General features: G+C 43.1%; 1 protein-coding gene across 1 annotated transcript; it reads right to left on the bottom strand.

The window, feature by feature from the left end:
• Nucleotides 1-3781: 3781 nt before the first annotated feature.
• Nucleotides 3782-10374, bottom strand: tent5bb (terminal nucleotidyltransferase 5Bb). Its single transcript, XM_079288035.1, has 2 exons — nucleotides 9936-10374; nucleotides 3782-5461 (listed from the first exon to the last, which is right to left on the bottom strand). The coding sequence occupies exons 1-2, from the start codon at nucleotides 10089-10091 to the stop codon at nucleotides 4439-4441; spliced, it is 1179 nt and encodes a 392-aa protein (XP_079144161.1). The 5' UTR covers nucleotides 10092-10374; the 3' UTR covers nucleotides 3782-4438.
• Between the last annotated feature and the right edge of the window lie 6610 nt (nucleotides 10375-16984).

The following is a 16984-nucleotide window of genomic DNA, read 5'->3' as shown; positions in this document are numbered from 1 at the left end:
GAAGACTGTGAGCCGAAATCCTCCTCTGTGCCATTCCAAGACGTGACATTTCCATTAAGCAAATCTTTCCGAAAATTGTGTCGTGCGCTCACACGGTGTCTCTTTTTGTTTACGGTCTACACCCTCAGTGGTCTGGGACTCTCTCTTAAAAATACAGTTCATTACTTTCAGCGTGGGAGTGACTCAACAGAATTCCGGTGCTCAGCCGTCTGTGTTCCAACCCTTATTTGTCATGAAAGCACAGGCCGAGGCCTCTCTCCGGCGTCTGTGATGTTGTCTGTAAATTATAGGTTACTCACTAATTTGGTTAAATAAAGCAGTGAGGGCAGTGGATGCATATGAGAACATTTATGTTCTGCTTGTTTTGGAGAAATAAATTCAGCTACTGAAGGCATTATGCAGTCTGTCTGTGTCAGTCCAGGAAAACTTTGATTTGCTTGACTTTGTTGATTGATTCGTCACTGAGCTGGTCTTTATGGAGAGTTTGGTGAGATTCTATTTCTGTCTAATTGACCACAAATTTAACTTGTATGGCTTTCTCTGTAGTTTTATAGTGTTAGAAGAACCATGACATGACATTTATAAAAGAGACTGCAGGAACTGGAATCGAAGTTCTTCCATAGGTGTACCACATTTCACAGTATGTTCTAGTATTATAAGGAAGAATGGACCATACACCTAAAAATAACTTTTAATATGCTTTTCCTAAATGGGATTTTGATATTTCCTGAGGAATAGAAGGTACTAAAGTAAAACAAACAAGAATGAGAATGTATACCTGTGACAGCTAACGTGATCATATAGACCTATATACTACATAAATAAAGACTTGTTTCATTAAGATGTTCTTGTCGTAAAAGGAACAGGAACCACAGGTGTCGCCAAATCAACCAGAATTAAATACGTAGGACTTTAAAGACATCTTGTCTATGTTAGCTTAAAAACTGAGGTACATTCTTGACGTTTTAAACGTCACAGAGAGAAGAAATTGAATTTGCGGATGAAGCCCATGTGATCGATTGAAAGCTCTGTAGCTGCTGCTTAAAGGACCTTGTGGCGAGAGACTAATCTCAGCTGCTTTTTCCAAGGTCAAGAATAAACAGTCAACCTCAGATTTTGACTACTTACAATCTACATATGCTAAACATATTTTTGTAGGAATTCGATTTTATACTTTCATGTAAATGTCATGAATTTTCACTCTGAAATTCCCCAATGAATGTGTTTTTTCACCCATTTTGTGGCAAGAAAAGTCCAAGGTGGATGCACACTTTTTATTGCCCACTGTATGGCACAGGCATCCCCTTTGCATTTCAGGCCAACAAATAACATCACCATGGTGCAGTCGCTCTGAAAATCCTTACATTCTACAAATAGAAATCTTGTGAGCTCTTGGGAATCGCTCGCTAACGACATGATGATGGATGGAGCAATGCTACCCAGTCCAGTAAAACAGCTTTATGAGAAAAACGTCAGCACCGCTTCCTTCATTCTTCAGCTGTAAAGACTGAAATAAGTATCAATCTGATTCAATCGTTCTTGAATAAAATCATTTTGTTTGTTTTCATTGTATCTCAATTGTAGATTTTTGTACATGTGGTACTTTTATGGAATTTCATTTGGATGGTGGCATCTGAAACTGGGAAAGCATAGTCCTCACCACTTTCTTTGATATAATACGTCTTTTGATTTGATTTGCTTCTCCTAAACTTCACCTTCCATGACAAATATTCCTTAAACATCCTCCTTGAAGCATGCTCGTTGAAGTTCAATGCGTTCATCTTTGTTTGACGAGATCCAGCCACCCATGTAGCATCTCATCTGAGGACTATGTTGTGTTTTTCTACAACCTCCCCAGGCAGCCAATATATCCAGATAGGGAGCTGAGAGCTGACAAAGGTGAAAAGTATATTACTCTGGAGGCTCGAAGCTCAGACTGACGCTTCCCATAATCCCCCCAGGTGGTATCTGTCACCGCTAAAGAAGACATTTTCATAATCAGCCGACGTGCAAACCTACCGTATCCCTGAACAACATGCTCTCTGTGATCGTCAGACAGAGATTACTCTTCACAGCAGACTGACATAGCGAGGCGGGGAAAAAATGATAACGGGACCTTTTGAGTTCTAACGTCTGTGGGGGGAGTTCAGCCCAGAAGGGCCCACCCACGTAGACTGCAGCAGAAGGGGGTGAGAAGGCCAAGCTGCTAAGAGCTGGTCGAACTGTATGAACCACTGTCAGATTTATCTGTGTTTTTTTGTCCTGAAAAAACAAAACTGGGGCAACCTTGCCTTAAGTCTAAGGTGCATGACTTAGAAAACCCCCCAGCTACTCTTGGAGGAACTGTGTTGGTGCTGAAAAAAATGAATCTCTACGGGATAAAAGCTACATCGAGGCACTTTCTTCACACCCTCAAGCATTCAATACCATAGAATGTTTCCACAAAATGAATTAAATTGTTATAAAGTTAAACCAAGACTAGGAGCCACACTCGTCTCTCTGCAAGGATGTACTCAGGCACCGAAGCAATAGCGCTTCATGCTAATGCTAGCATGCTCACAATGTCAATGTTAAAATGGTTTACCATTTTAACAGTCTTAGTTTAGACATGTTACCATGATAATATTAGCTTATTAGTACTAAAGACAAATTGTGCACAAAGTGTCAGCCAGGGCTGGTGGGAATGTTGGCAGTTTTGGTCTTAAACCAAACTTTTGACATATTAATGATAATCAGTTCTTACAATTAATTCTTAGGAGGGCCTGAATGTATCAAATAGTTACAATTAATTGTAGGAGTCATGAATATCTGTGCAACATGGTGTGCTAATCTATGATGTCGATTTTGGGATATTTTACTGAATAAGTTAACTTTTTTTAGATGAGAAGTCAGCGGATCACCGAGTCATCTCCTCCTAAACTTCAACACATTTACAACTTGATGTAGTTTGTTAATTAATGTTACACAGAGATGTTCACGTGCTCTCTGCTTGGCTCTTGAGGTCTGGCCACCAAGCGCAAAAATCACCGATGTTGTTAAAGATACGACAAGCTCTCAGTTGACTTTAATGCGTGTTCCCTCCAGGGGTGTCTTATGTTTTCTCAAGAGTTTCTGTAGCATGTTTGGAGACAAGTCTGACAGCTAACCCAGGGAGGGAAATTTACCTCAGACAGATGCCTTCCTTCCAAATAAATTTTTATAAAGAAATAAGTGAGCGCTACACAGCAATGAGCATGTTCTAGAATTGAAAGAAACAATAGTAAGCAGGCGTGTCCCAGTGCCATTTCATGCTCTATTAAATCACGAGAAGTCGTCCACCATGCAAAAGTAATTAGCATGAAATGTCGAAGGAGGAATGTTTGGTCCAAGGAAGGATGAAATACTGATCGGTTTTGAGCATCCAGGAAGTGAAGTGCTGGAATGCATGATTACATTTGCTGAAAAGCCAGCGGCCCCATTTCACCACCTGGTCCTCAGCTGCCCCCTCAGAGCTTAACCCGTCCAAGACAAGCAACAGCAATCTCCCCGTTCTCAATGAGGCCAAGGAAACCCCTTGTCGGATGTGAAAGGAAATGGCTAATGTATATGCTGAGGCTCAGAGGAATCCGTTTCTTGGGGGGGGGGGGGGGGGGGTCTGGCTGATGGAACACAGAGAGTATTCATGACGCAAATCCCCAGACTAATTTGAGTCAACTGGAGCATATATTAGAACAGTTTGTCCGTATCTTACCTCCATGATTTTTTTTTTTTTTTTTTTATGTAAAGAAAGACCAATGTACCATATGATTACATTTTTTTAATATTCTTTTAATGATTTAAAAACAAATACCCTGACCCTGGATATAAAAATGTAAAGTAACCCGGATAAAAAAAAGTTTCCAAAACAATTATTACAGAGCAAATGCTATAAAGACAGTTGGTCAGTTTCAGGCACTTGGGACCACATACAGTCTCTTTGTCATGCTACACAAGAAAGTTTTTCTTTGGTCCTTTTCCCCTCCCAAACCACAGACAGAACAAAAAACTGGTTCCGCACAAAGTATTTACAATTAATTAAAGACCCAATGCAAGCCTCCATCAGACAAGAAACAGACCTGGCAAAGGTCCTCCGTCACATATCAACCCTTCATATTTTTCCCATACATGTCCACATTAGTTATGAAACGACAACAGAATAAAAAGTCACAATTATAATGGCTCAAATTAGATTTGTCTTTACAGCAGTATTAATCAATATAACTTAGTGGAACGGTTTTGATATAAGATTTGGCAAAAAAAAAAAAAAAAAGACAGATTCATTCCTTTTTGTTCACGATGGGCCCCAAACCAAAAAAAAGCCACATTGCTACAGAAGCACAGAGCGCTCGTATGCATGCTCAGCTTACAGAAACGTAAAGTCAAATCGGAAGGCTCTCCTCACATCCCTAAAAGTCATTGCTCAACGGCAAGGCAGCCACGTTTGATAAGAGTTCCACGTAGCCATGTGTGACTGAACTCGTGCCACGTAATAATTGCTGAAGTTGACGTCTCTGACGTATGGAGCGGGCTGGTAGTAGCAGGTGACGTTGGCTAGAGCAGGGATAGCGTTCTGTTCGGCCATTACGCGCAGTGCCAGGGCGGAAATAAGTGCCAGCGTTTGTCTGCGCTCGTGTCCCATCAGGCACACGGTGCTCTCGTCCACCACTCGCCTCAGCGTCACCAGGCACTCGTAGCGCTTGTGCTCCATGCCCGCGAAGTGGTTCTGCAGATACGACTCCAGTTTCCTCTGCTGCACGTTTATGTCGGGGAAGTCGATGAAGAAGCGCGAGCACATGTAGCGCTGCATCTGTTTCATCTGCGTCTCGGAGGACGGCCGGAAGCCGCGGGCCAGCAGGTGGCAGTACTTGAGCAGCCCGCCGCCGCGGATCTCTTCCGGGTTGCGGGTGGCAATAGTCCTGGAGCGAAGGTGACCCAGAGCTTCCTCGAAGTCTCCGTACTTGCTCTCCCCCTGCACCGTAGGGTGGAAGGTCTCGGACATAGCCGTCTCCGAGCAGCGGTCGAAGAGCAGCAGTGAGTCCAGAGTGATCTGGAAGGAGTCAACGCTGAACTCAAACTGCCTTCTCAGGGAGTCCACAAACTTCAGTTCCACGTTCTTGCCGGTGTTGTTGGACAGCGAGATGAGGCTCCAACGGTCCGTCTCTTTGCAAACTTTCACCAGTTTCTGCACGTACGCTTCCTTCAGGGCGACGGCGGTGATTCGATCCCTGCACACCCCTTCAGGCAAGAAGTCCACCAGGCAGTCCAGAACCACGTCCATCACCACCCGGAAGGTTGTGTCATCAGTCAGACTCAGGCCAAAGATCAGGTCCAGGTCTTTGTAGCCAAGGCCATTGTCCTGGTGAAGCACGTGGCTGGCCGCTGAGCCGTTCAGCTTGACGTCAGATACCACCACGCCCCGCTCCTCCAGTCGAGCCCTGACCACCTGAAAGATACACAGACAGGGAGGAAAAACTGAATGTTGGGTATCCAAAAAAAAGGAAACAATCAGAAGAGGCTGACACAGCAAATACAAGGATGAACATGCAAAAAGTGAGCTGCTTTCTCCTTGCTGCTTAAAAGGAAAAAAAATCTCAAGTGCTGTAATTTCAATGCAATGAAGCATGAATGACATCTTCTTGGACATCTAATTCATTCCATGTGATGGCAGAACAGAGGAAGGAAAACAAGTTTGGTATGAATAAAGAACAATAAAATATGTAATTTTTCATACATTTATAAATGTGCGCATGTTTATGTAGATACTTAGTTACACATGTCTCGACTTTTTAAAATTTAGAAGCAAAATGTGTTAATAGAAAATCTGTTTGCTGTGAAAACGCCGCAGGATTTCAGCATTTTCTGGAACATGTCATTGCAGGTGAATGCAGAAGATACATGCCGAGTCAGAGAAAGCCCGTGGCAGATTCCTAAAGCAGGACAGCTTTCAGTGTCTTGCTAAAGAACACTTTGACGACAAATTGTCCGATTAGAGGCAGTCATCCTCCGCTCAAAGATCAGCGTCACTAACCAAAGACCATCCTGTTGCGTAAGGGAGACAATGCCCTTCACAACGCTCTAATCATCCGCATACCCGATTTAGAAAACTCCTCTCTTCATATCTGAAGTAGAAGCAACATCAATAAAACAGAGACAAGCTGTGTGAAATCACAAGTAAACGCTTGTCTGCTGTAAGAGACATAAACAAAGCTGTGAACTTTTAAACTTGGGCCCTGTGACCACATTGAGAGAACGGGATCCCTTTGCTGTCACATTAACACTCTTTGGCGAAGGTTTATCTGGCTATTGGAACACACGCTCTGCTGCGATGCTTGGGAAAACGTCTGAGCTACAGACAGCCCGAGATGTTTATGCTTCCTGTCTGCATTATTTAATGGCACTAAGAGGATAAAAACATCCAAAACAATGCCAAAGCTGAAGAAATCCAAAGCACAGCTGTCTTTTAGAAGACTCTTGTGGAGCCATAGGAATCTGCTGTTGTCCTACCAGCTATCAATCTAGGCAGGCTAACAGCAAGCTAACACGAAGTAAAGACACATGATTTCGCAATCCGATGAGAAAAGGTTAGATGCTTTTGTAAAGCTAAATTACAGAGTTTCACAGGGCACAGATAAGTGGATTCCTTTATCCAGCGAGGGAAACCCACGGCAGTATTTGCTCTGACCTCACACTTACAACACGAGTTCACAAGATGATCCGTCTGTCCGGGGATCACGCGGGGGCGCATGAGGAAGCACAGCTCTGCCACCCCCGCTCTTCAGCACTCGTAAAACAGGCTAGCGCATTTCCCAAATGACGCACGAGCACCTGGTGAGCCGAGAGAGGGACACTTCCTCCGACGTGTCAAGCAGAAAAGCCGGACCAGACAGGCTGGTGTTGACAACGCCTTGGAGACACATGGCAGGCCCTCCACCCTCCTTCCCCAGACCAGCCTCAATAGTTTCCTTTAAGTGTTTCATTTAAGCTGCGGCCTGAATGTGTTTTTTTTATAATGTCAGGTTGAAATGACCCAGTCATTTACCAGCCCATAGTCCCCTGGACACCAATGAGAGCTCTGGGCGGTGAGTCAGATGATCCCTCTGCCAAGAATATGGCGACAGCAAATGAGGAGTTACGAGTCCCTGACCTCCCGTCTTCACTCTAAAACTAACCCAGCCAATCAGTAGCACGGTAGCTTTGCAGGCAGCTGGGGATGATGATGGTGTTTCCTCTGATTTAAAAAGCCTCCTTGAATTTCCTATGCATTCCACCTGCATGCTCAGATCAGGTTGAGTGAAACGTGATGCCGTTACTCCTCGTTGAGATGGATGTTTGGAGGATCTGCTTCAAGGGTTCGCGAACATTTTAATGTCTTTGAGTTGGCTGGCTTAAAAAAACCTAGTACAGCTATGTAAAATAAAACGGGTGGGAGTGAAAGCTATGGTAAGAGGAGCCCTCCTTATATACCGTGTAACTGTGATAGCGTCTTAAGATTTGAAAGACAAATCCACCTATTCTCCATAAGTGAAACTGCAACCAGCTCAAGGGCTGCCTAAATTAAGTAACTCAGACTGTATCATACGTTATAAATATATATTATAAATACCCATTGGGTATAGGTTTAATAAGTTCATTCCAGGTTGTCCAAGTCACAAAACCCCGGGGAAAAAAAAAGAAGTGATCGGTGTCCTTAACGGTAGCTGCCACCGCCGGCACACAGTAAGTGATGGAAAGCTTCATTTTGAAGTAAAAAAGAACTACGCTATCGGATGCAAAATGATTAATTGAAAGCCAGAAATTGAAAGCAAACTGCCAAATAAAAACCATTACAGAACGGTCTAAACTGAGTGTTACCTCAGGGAGCACGTGGTGTCTTCATGTTGCTCATTCTCAACAATAGCCTAGTGAGGAGTTGGTTTCCATTCTGGCGTGGGCCACAGTGGAATCAGGCGACCGGTCTTCACTTACCACAGTGATACATTGTCAAGCCTGACCCGCAAACCCAGTGTTATTACAGGCACTAATCCACCACTCACAATCTGCTTCAAATCATCAGGGAACATAGTGCAAAATATTCTGACTCTGGTTTTGACGACTGTCGACGTTAAATGAGAGCACAGAGGTGTCAGTAACAGTGAAAGTCTTCCGGCACTGCTCCCAAGGCTCACTCACAACCAGACCACAAACAGATGTTATTTGAATGTGGCCTTCAGACAAACCCGCCATTGAGAGGGGCTCCTCTGACTCTTGGGGGAGTGCGATCGCTCGGTCACCTTACCCAGTGTGTGACGACAGGAGCCGTCTCAGGTAGACAGCTCTGTCTGGTGCGTAGGCTAAAAATAAATGACTTTTAAAAATACAGGAGCAGACTGGCGGTTTCGCATGTTTTAGCCCATTTGCCATGAATCACGCAGGCCTCACATTACTGTCAACCAGTTTCCAAAACATATCATCGTGGTTTAGATCGCTGAGCGTGTTTTTCCTTCCTTCCAGGCAGCCATTGGTTTCCCTTCATGGCCATATGGCACAAAAATCAAACTTGCAGAGACTTGAAACCCCGCTTGACAAATTCCGTGACAGCGAACATGGCGTCCGCTATTATGTTTGTCAAATATAATGGAATCATTGCATGGTGATGCAGTGCAGGAATTCAAATATAATTTGCAATAAAGTCATACGGTTTGATGAGGTCAACATCAAGAGATACCGCTCTTCTTATGTTCCAGTCGGCAACAGACAGGTTTTAATCTGCGACAGATGGCTCCATTGTAAAACTGACAGAGCGTAATCTCTCTCGTAGGACCTCTAAGTTTGAATGTTGAAATGTGGCCACTTTTGTTTTCATAAGACGTTTTAGCATTTCAAACAGAAACTTGTTGACCTATGACTCATCAAAGGATCTTTTTTTTCGTATAAGGCTTAAGGCAATGCCAAATCCAACGTGCAAAAATGTTAGCAAGCTCCAGGATTGTGTAATGAAGGAGATGCAATAGTAGGGATGTTCAGCGTAGATGATCGGGGCCTCCTTGATTACAGAGGCCCCTGAAATGTTTATGTGCGAGGGTCTTTTTTTTTTTTTTCCCCCACCGGATCACCACAGAAAATATGAATCACTCAAGTGAAATATGAACCTGGCCGTATATGCTAAGACATTTAATTGATGTCCAGGGAAATTGCAACCGAGGCATTCCAGCATCCAGTACATTTTGTTCCTACTAAATAAACAGCAGCTCAGTCATTATCTGTCGCTCACTCTCAAGAGAAAATCCAGTGAGCTAGTGGAACACTGCAGTCCTGGCGTTAGATCAGCTAGACTTTTATGACTGTGTTAAATGTGCGAGTGATCAAATGTCTGCTTAAGTGTAATCAGCTCAGCCACAGATCCTTCTAGAAGTCCAACGAAAAACCTCCTCAGTCTCACAGTACATATAGTCAGTGTCAGCTGATTTTAATGTTGATTATGATGTGAAACACACTCAATGCTATTTTATTCAACGTCACAATATGGAAATATGTCAGTGTGTATTCATCTTTCTGGGGAGGTGGGGGTATGAATTTCTTCAACCTGGTCAGCGCCCTTACTGTTAAAACTATTTTTACCGCTTCTGTTTACTTTGACAATTTTTTGAATTGAAATGACACAAGTGATTTGCAGGCACAACTGTGTCATTATACTGAATCCATAGACCGCTTTTACTAAATGTCTCTCTCCCAGGGAAGAAACCCCAATGAAAGAAGTTATGCATGACGCCTGCATACCCTGTGGGGCTGATTTATTTGGTGCTCAAACCACAGTAAAAACAAAAAAGCAAAAACTAAAAACTAAGATTTTTATTCCCCTAATTCACCACGAGACTTGGTTTGAGCTTTATTTTATATTTGTAACACCATATTAAAAGCTGGATGGACCGTGGTCTCACCTGGACGATCTGCCGGGGCTGCACGGACAGCGTGGGGAAGTTTCCGCGGCCGTGGATCGGGACGCTCTCCCCCAGGATGGAGTCCAAACGCTGCACCTGATCCCAAGACAGCACGCTGGTCCGCCGACTCTGCTCCGACGCATCACCGGAGGACATGACGACCGGACTGAACGGGATGTTCGCGGAGTGTGTAGGGCTAGAATGTGATGTGCTGCACGGCGCAATCCTTCAGAAGAGCCGGTGATGGTTGGGATAACTGTGGGAAACGCAGACAGCGGCTCGCTATGTCTCCTCTTCGGGGTTTCACAAACCTCCCAAATGCAGTAAAGTGATGGGAAAGTGTTGCAGAATACCGGACATCTCCAAAGCTCTCTCTCGCGCTCTCTCTCTGCCTCTCTGTCTGCACTGACTCTCCTCGCGCTGCACTCACACCGGCCTATTTAGCGAGCTGGGATTAACAGGAGCCTCCCTATTGGCTGCACAGAGCTGTATGAACGCCTCAACGTACAGAAGACTACAATCAGCGCACACGCACCCACGCGTACACGCTTGCGTCCCATGCGTCAGATGAGAGGTTCAAGGAGTGTAAGAAATGCGGTAATTACTATTTGAGTGACGCAGTTATCTTTTAACTGCATCTAAACACTGAATGCTCCCTTATTGTGTCTCGGTGGCGTGACCTGTTCTAGCTGTGTTTTTGAGTATGTTGTCAGAAAGTGTGTTTGAAAATACATTTATTTCGGCAAATCCGTATACTATACTAATCCATGTGTATACATACTCAGCAATGTAGTTTTCAGCAGAAAATAATTGTTAACAGATGATGAATTAAAAGCACTCTGGAAAAAGCATTTGTAATTTATGGGAATATGTATATTATATATACACACTGTTAATAAATACCAGGAATTTCTCTGTAACATAAATATTTGTGATTTTAACACTCAACCTCAGTTAAGGTGCTTCTTTAGGATCGTTTGAGTGTGGCTCAATCAGATTGACCCAAATGTTGCTAAATTATGTTTGTTGCATGAGAATATTGCCATTAAAGCAAAAAAAAAAAACAAGCACAAATACTCTATCTCTATGACCGATATAACCAAAACTCAGTCGGTTCAGCAAGTTCGTTTGCATTCGTGCAACGAGGCCCTCTAGCAGTCAGGAGGCAGGTGACATAGAGTCACAAAGGTCATGTAGGGAGGAGGTCAAAGCAGACAATTGGGTTAAAAATACAACAACATAGCAACGAGTTTTGTCATCATGACGATGGAGGTGCTCTAACCACAACAAAGTACTTATTTGAACCCAAACCCTTGTCTTTCCCTACACCTATAAAGCCCTTTGGTCACATTTTGAAAGGAATTTCTTTTTCAACAGTGTCACATGATGATTTTGGTAGACGGAGACCGTTGTCTCCTGCTGTTTGTTGACCACTGGCATGCTGATGTCGTTCTACGTGGCATGGACAAATGACGTATTTTGCCGTGTAAGTTTGAGGACTTGAAATAGTTTGATGAATGAAGTGACGATCTGAAGTTTGTTCTGAAAATGTGTCCCGCTGGTCAAATTGGACGGTGGTCCGGAGTTCAACAAAACTCACAAAGATTCAGTTTAAAGGAAACTTGAATGTACGTACAAAACTGTCATGGAAATATATCCAGCAAACCAAAAGATGTCAGCCTAATGTTGGTGATAAGCGCTGACAAATATGTCAGTCTTGAGTCACAGTTATAGTTGAGGACTGTGTACATTCACTTAGTTTATATTTATATGGAAGTTAAATCTTGCCCAAAACTTCGAAAACACTTGTGTTTAAAGTGACAATCTCAAAGATTTTTTATTTAAATGTCTGTTAAGTCACTATCTATCGCTGAAAGTCTATTGCCGACTTATGAAAGTATTACAATGTTTATAAATTTGCAGTATTACAAACTGGGTGTCTGTGAGGAACAGACACCCAGGAACATCCCCATGGGGATGTTCTAATGGGGACATTTTCTGTTTCAGAACTGAGAACACAACAACAGAATAAAGCTTCTTTGGGTGTAAAGACAATAGAAAGCAACACAAGTAGTAAGTGGTTCTACTTTGTAATAACCAAATCAGATTTCTAGGTAGAAGTATATGGGGCATCCTAGAAACTTATCACAAATACATCACATGTTGGATTACATTTGATGTCAAGTAACATTATTGCATTTAAACTTGAACAAAATCCTGTGTAAAATCAGACAATTGAAAAGGGACACATACACGGGACGGGGTACCCTTTACTCAGCCCTTTGAAGCAGCAGAAGCACTGCTTCTGGTCCATCTCCAGGGGATGAGATGTGGCTTGTGTCGGGACTTCCACCCTGTTACCAAAAAAAAAACACCTCCTGGGGTTGGATATTGAATCCACCTGTGGGGTTTACATTATTGCAACTCCCCAGCGACCGGCTTTGTGGACTTGATTACAACCCTATTAAAATGGGATTAGTTTTATAGCGGTACGTGGAGCAATGTAAGCATTATTTTAATGTCACGCGGTTAAAGGCCACACGGCTTAAAGGCCACACGGTTTAAAAGCCACCAGTAAGACCCCCAGTTCAGCAGCAGAGCCGTATTCTCCATAGCCGTCCACTAATGTTTTTCATTTGCTATAACTTGCAGCTCAGGCACATACACAAGCTTACCTGAGCTGTAGACCCCCCCCCCCCCAGCTCCTTCTCTCCTCAAGGAGAGAACAAAGGCCCTGTGATCTCATGACATGGCATACTGAAGATTGAGGACAGATGTGAGGTCGTTTATGCTCAGCCCAAAACCCTCTTTTACAGCCACATAAATTTATCAGATCCCATTCGTTTGATGTTAGTCGAGAGCAGTGTACGTCACAGGATTGACAAAGGAAAGGTCTTTGAAGTCCTGCAGTGATAATCCAAGTATTTTGAAAGTATATTGGATGAAATCATTGCTACCACACCTAGATTACATCTTCTACAAGTCTGTGCAGAGAAAGAAAGTTGTCTCTGCTCAACAAACTAAGTCTGTTTTAAATCAATTCGGAAATGTTGCAACTAACACTTGCGCCATGACACGTAGTGCACTTCCTTCAATGCAACTAGAATGCACCCATGTGTGCACGAAGTGCAATAAACGTAATCAACTGTGCAGAATTCATTCGCCACGAAAATACAGTTGTGATCAATGTGTTTAATCACAATCTGAGACGAGTGGATGTGTTCACAGTTGTGATTGTACAGTTCCTTGTGTAATCACTACGATACACCTCTGTGTGGTTTAACATATACCGGTAAGTGACTGAATGGCATAGCAGGGTATTTCAGGGGTGGTCTTCCCTCATTAGGGATTGGATTTAGTACACTCTCACAAACCCTGTGAGCAGATAATATGGGCAATAGCGCCACACTTTACAGTAACAAAGGCAGCACATGGACAAAACTGTGAAAAATGTAGAATAAAGACCTTGTAGCTGTAGCTTGGGGTACTTCTTAAAGAGCCAAGCAAGTGGGGAACACGTTATTAATGCATAATTAATACTAAATTCAATTCATTTTAAGTTGATCAACATTTGCAAACAACATGGGAAGTAGAATTCCTGATTTTCTTTCCATTCAAATCAAAAGTTCAGACAAGTTTGGGTTAGGTTTGAGCAACTAAAACAACTGTATTCATGGCTCGGGTGAGGCTATGTTTATGCTTAGACTTAACTAAAGCAAGTTTGGCTCGGGTTAGGGAGAGGCTTTGGTTGTGGTGAAACAACAAAACCTTTAGGGAATTAAAACTTGACTCACAATGTGTTCGAGGCAGAAGTCGTGAATTAAAGGCCAATGTATCGACCTCAACCACAACACCTACTTTCTGTCCTGCTATTTTAGTGTTGGACTGCTTCCACGTGGCTTCACCCGACTTCTGAACTTCAAATTTTTCAGAAATTCAAATTTCAAAGTTCTTCATACTTTACTTTCCCACTCAGCTTGGCAGCGGTGTGACAACTTTGTGTTTTTCAAGCCACTACCTCCTAATAGTACTGTGAACTTTGTGTCTGGCAGTTGCTTTATTTGGACTTAAATGGAGTCAAAAATGGATAACCAGTGGAGAGCCCTTTGATCATATTGTCCCGCCGGATTGTTTTTACTCGCACAACACGGCTCCTCGACAGAACTGCAGTCCTTCACGTTTTGTTATTTACCCTAAGTATTCTCCCTAAGTTGTAATGACAGTGATACTCTTCAGTGATTGAATGAACTGTTTTAATGTGCATAATTATAAGTGTGTGAAAATACCCTCCGGAAAAGGTGACAGAAAGGAGAACAAAACTACAGTTTATCATCATGTCATCATTTGACCTTTCATCTTTAGGTACTAACCTGAGGAAATAGGCTTTTCCAATAGTATCTTGATGCTGAAGGTTGCGCGTGGTTAAAGTTGGAACACTTAATATTGTGACACGGCGACGATGAGGTTCGGGCACAAAACCGCTGATTGCACAGACAAATAGTAATGCTTTACCTGTGAATTATTTCCAGATTAAAATATTGAAGGCTGTTTGTTTTTTGTTTGTAGTTCCAGGAAAACTGCAAGCAATCTGTCACATCTCGCCTGTAAAGAGAAATCAATTCATTTGCTGAACAAGTCAAGCAGCTGCATGTGATTTGCATGTGATTCAGCAGGGTTTCACGCTGGCGGACCCCACACAGCGTTGGAGGCTGAACAGTTGGTGGTGAGGACGCCGAGACAATGCCAGCCCACACTGCAAAACAACCCACAGTTTACACTAATTGTACCACAAAAAACCTGACGCGGTGATTCTGTCATCGTGTATGGGAGGACACGGACATCTTAATGGGGAATAAAAGGGAAAGCAAGGTTATTGAGTAGCACCTGTATCTGGAACTCAAATTGCGAAAGCACCTTATTTCCTCTATTCGTCTATTCATGAGCAGTCACAGGTTCTTCAACCAATACTCTTTCAACGTATCGGCATACAACGGTTTCTTATGACGTCTTACAAATAGTTATTCCGTTTCGTGCATTCTCCTACGAATGTTCAGGGAGAAATAACGTTTACCTCCGATTTCTCCTTGGTAAATGTCTGGTGTTTTATGATACACCCACCAACATCTAACCTCCACTCTATGCGCCTTTTGTCGCTCTTAATACTTCAGTGGAATCACAGATAAAAGGACAAACGTGTGTACCGGTAAGTCGGCAGTGGATTTGTGAACTGCTCATATGAATCTTCTCAAAGCAGTTGAATCTCTCCAGCATCTGTGTTGATGCTTTGGACTCCTTTTTCCGCTGCTGGAGGAATTTCAGAATTGGATTAAACCTCTTTGAATCACACACTAGTAAATACACACAGTCAGACATATAAAAAAACAGAACTTGCGGAAGCATCTGCTGGAGGTGTTGACTGGAAGATGCACTCATCAGAGCTTTTATGTTTGAATGATATTAGTATAGTTTAAACACCTGACCAAACAGAAGGTGCAACTGACTCTGCTGAGGTTTGCACTCCGGTTATAAAAATTAAGTGGAAAGTTGGCTGCTTGCACAGACAGGAAGGGTCCTACTAACACAAAGCTACTTCACAACCGTTTATCAACCGATCTATATCTACAAAACACTTTCATTTAATTGAATTCAGAATTATGATCATTGAGACTTACTTTGTGCTTGTGCTGCACGTCAGTTTATCACGTCACATTTTCCCATCCTATGCAATGTATTGCTTTCCAGTGAGCTGTGAGTGTTACTTTAAAGGGTTTTTAAGGAATTATAAAGGATCACTGGAATCTGAAAACCCTGAGTTTAAAATACTTCCCATCAGCTTGAGAGGTGACTCTCAAACAATTTGCATACAACATGGCAGACCAGATGAATCTGTGTCATTTGACAGTATATCTGTCCGTTTTCTTCGACTTATTGGCGTTTTGGTGGCAGCAGGCTAAGTAGCTCAGACCGCCTGCTACTTATTCCAGATGTTCCTGAGTTCCAGATGGGATGTATAACCCCGAAAGCGTGTTCTGGCTCAGCTTGGGGGACTTCTTCCAGATGGATGTGACGGAATAACTGCCTCTACAAAGGAGGCATCCAGTTGGCATCCTGATAGTCACATTTTTATACCACCTGGATTGGATACTTTCCACACGAAGTATGGCATGCAGTCAACGGCAGTATAAACAGGTAATAAAAGGTGTTTTGAGAAGGTGTGCGTTCCCGCATCTACAAGATCTTAACTGGCCACCCAAAAAACAATGCAGTTTGCTGGAGAGGAGTGCAAGATCAGCCGATGACAAACGCAGAGGTTCACACTCACTCGGTCGCAGATGCAAAGACTCAGTAATGACGACATGATAAAGTTCTGGAACTGTTCCCATTCCTGCCTTTCATTGAGACTTTGACACTGCCTTTTGCAGAAGACCCATACTTTCTAAATGAGAGTCGGATGAGATGTTATCGGGTGCCAAGAGGTGAACGCATAGTAAAGGGTGATGAAAATGTTTAACCTGAAGCCTAAGGCGCAGACAAAGACCCCAATCATTAAGCAGAGAGGGGGGGGGGGGGGGTCCTTGGCAACAGCACTGTGTTTTCATGACACGGTCATACACAGCAGACAAGGAAGGGGAGAGCAGCGGCGTTAAGCGGCGGATCCCCTATAAACTTTTACTTGTTCTTCCGAGGAACTCGTTAAAGATGGCAGACTCTTTTGGCCCGGAGCAATTTAATTTGTTTTAACATTCCCAAGAGCGTATTGCAACAGGGGAGCCCCGCCTGTAAAGATGTCATACCGCTCATGTAGGGATACATCATGTAGGCCGAGTGTCTGTTTTAATAATGAGGGATTATATGGTTTACACTAGAGCCTCTGTAATGATTAAAGCACATGTTAGTGTCATGGGTTCTTGCCAGATTTTAGACGCAGACATTACCAGAGGTCCTTTACAGGTCATTATTTATTTTTCGAGGACAAACCACATTGCTCAACATTGTATATGTCCCAGTATTAGCGAGAATGGCTAAATCTCAACTGTTGTCCCTTGACC

Source organism: Melanostigma gelatinosum (assembly GCF_949748355.1).
Source record: "Melanostigma gelatinosum genome assembly, chromosome: 17".
Lineage (NCBI taxonomy): Eukaryota > Metazoa > Chordata > Actinopteri > Perciformes > Zoarcidae > Melanostigma > Melanostigma gelatinosum.
The sequence above is the reverse complement of the archived record's forward strand: the minus strand, read 5'-3'. Positions and strand labels throughout refer to the sequence as shown.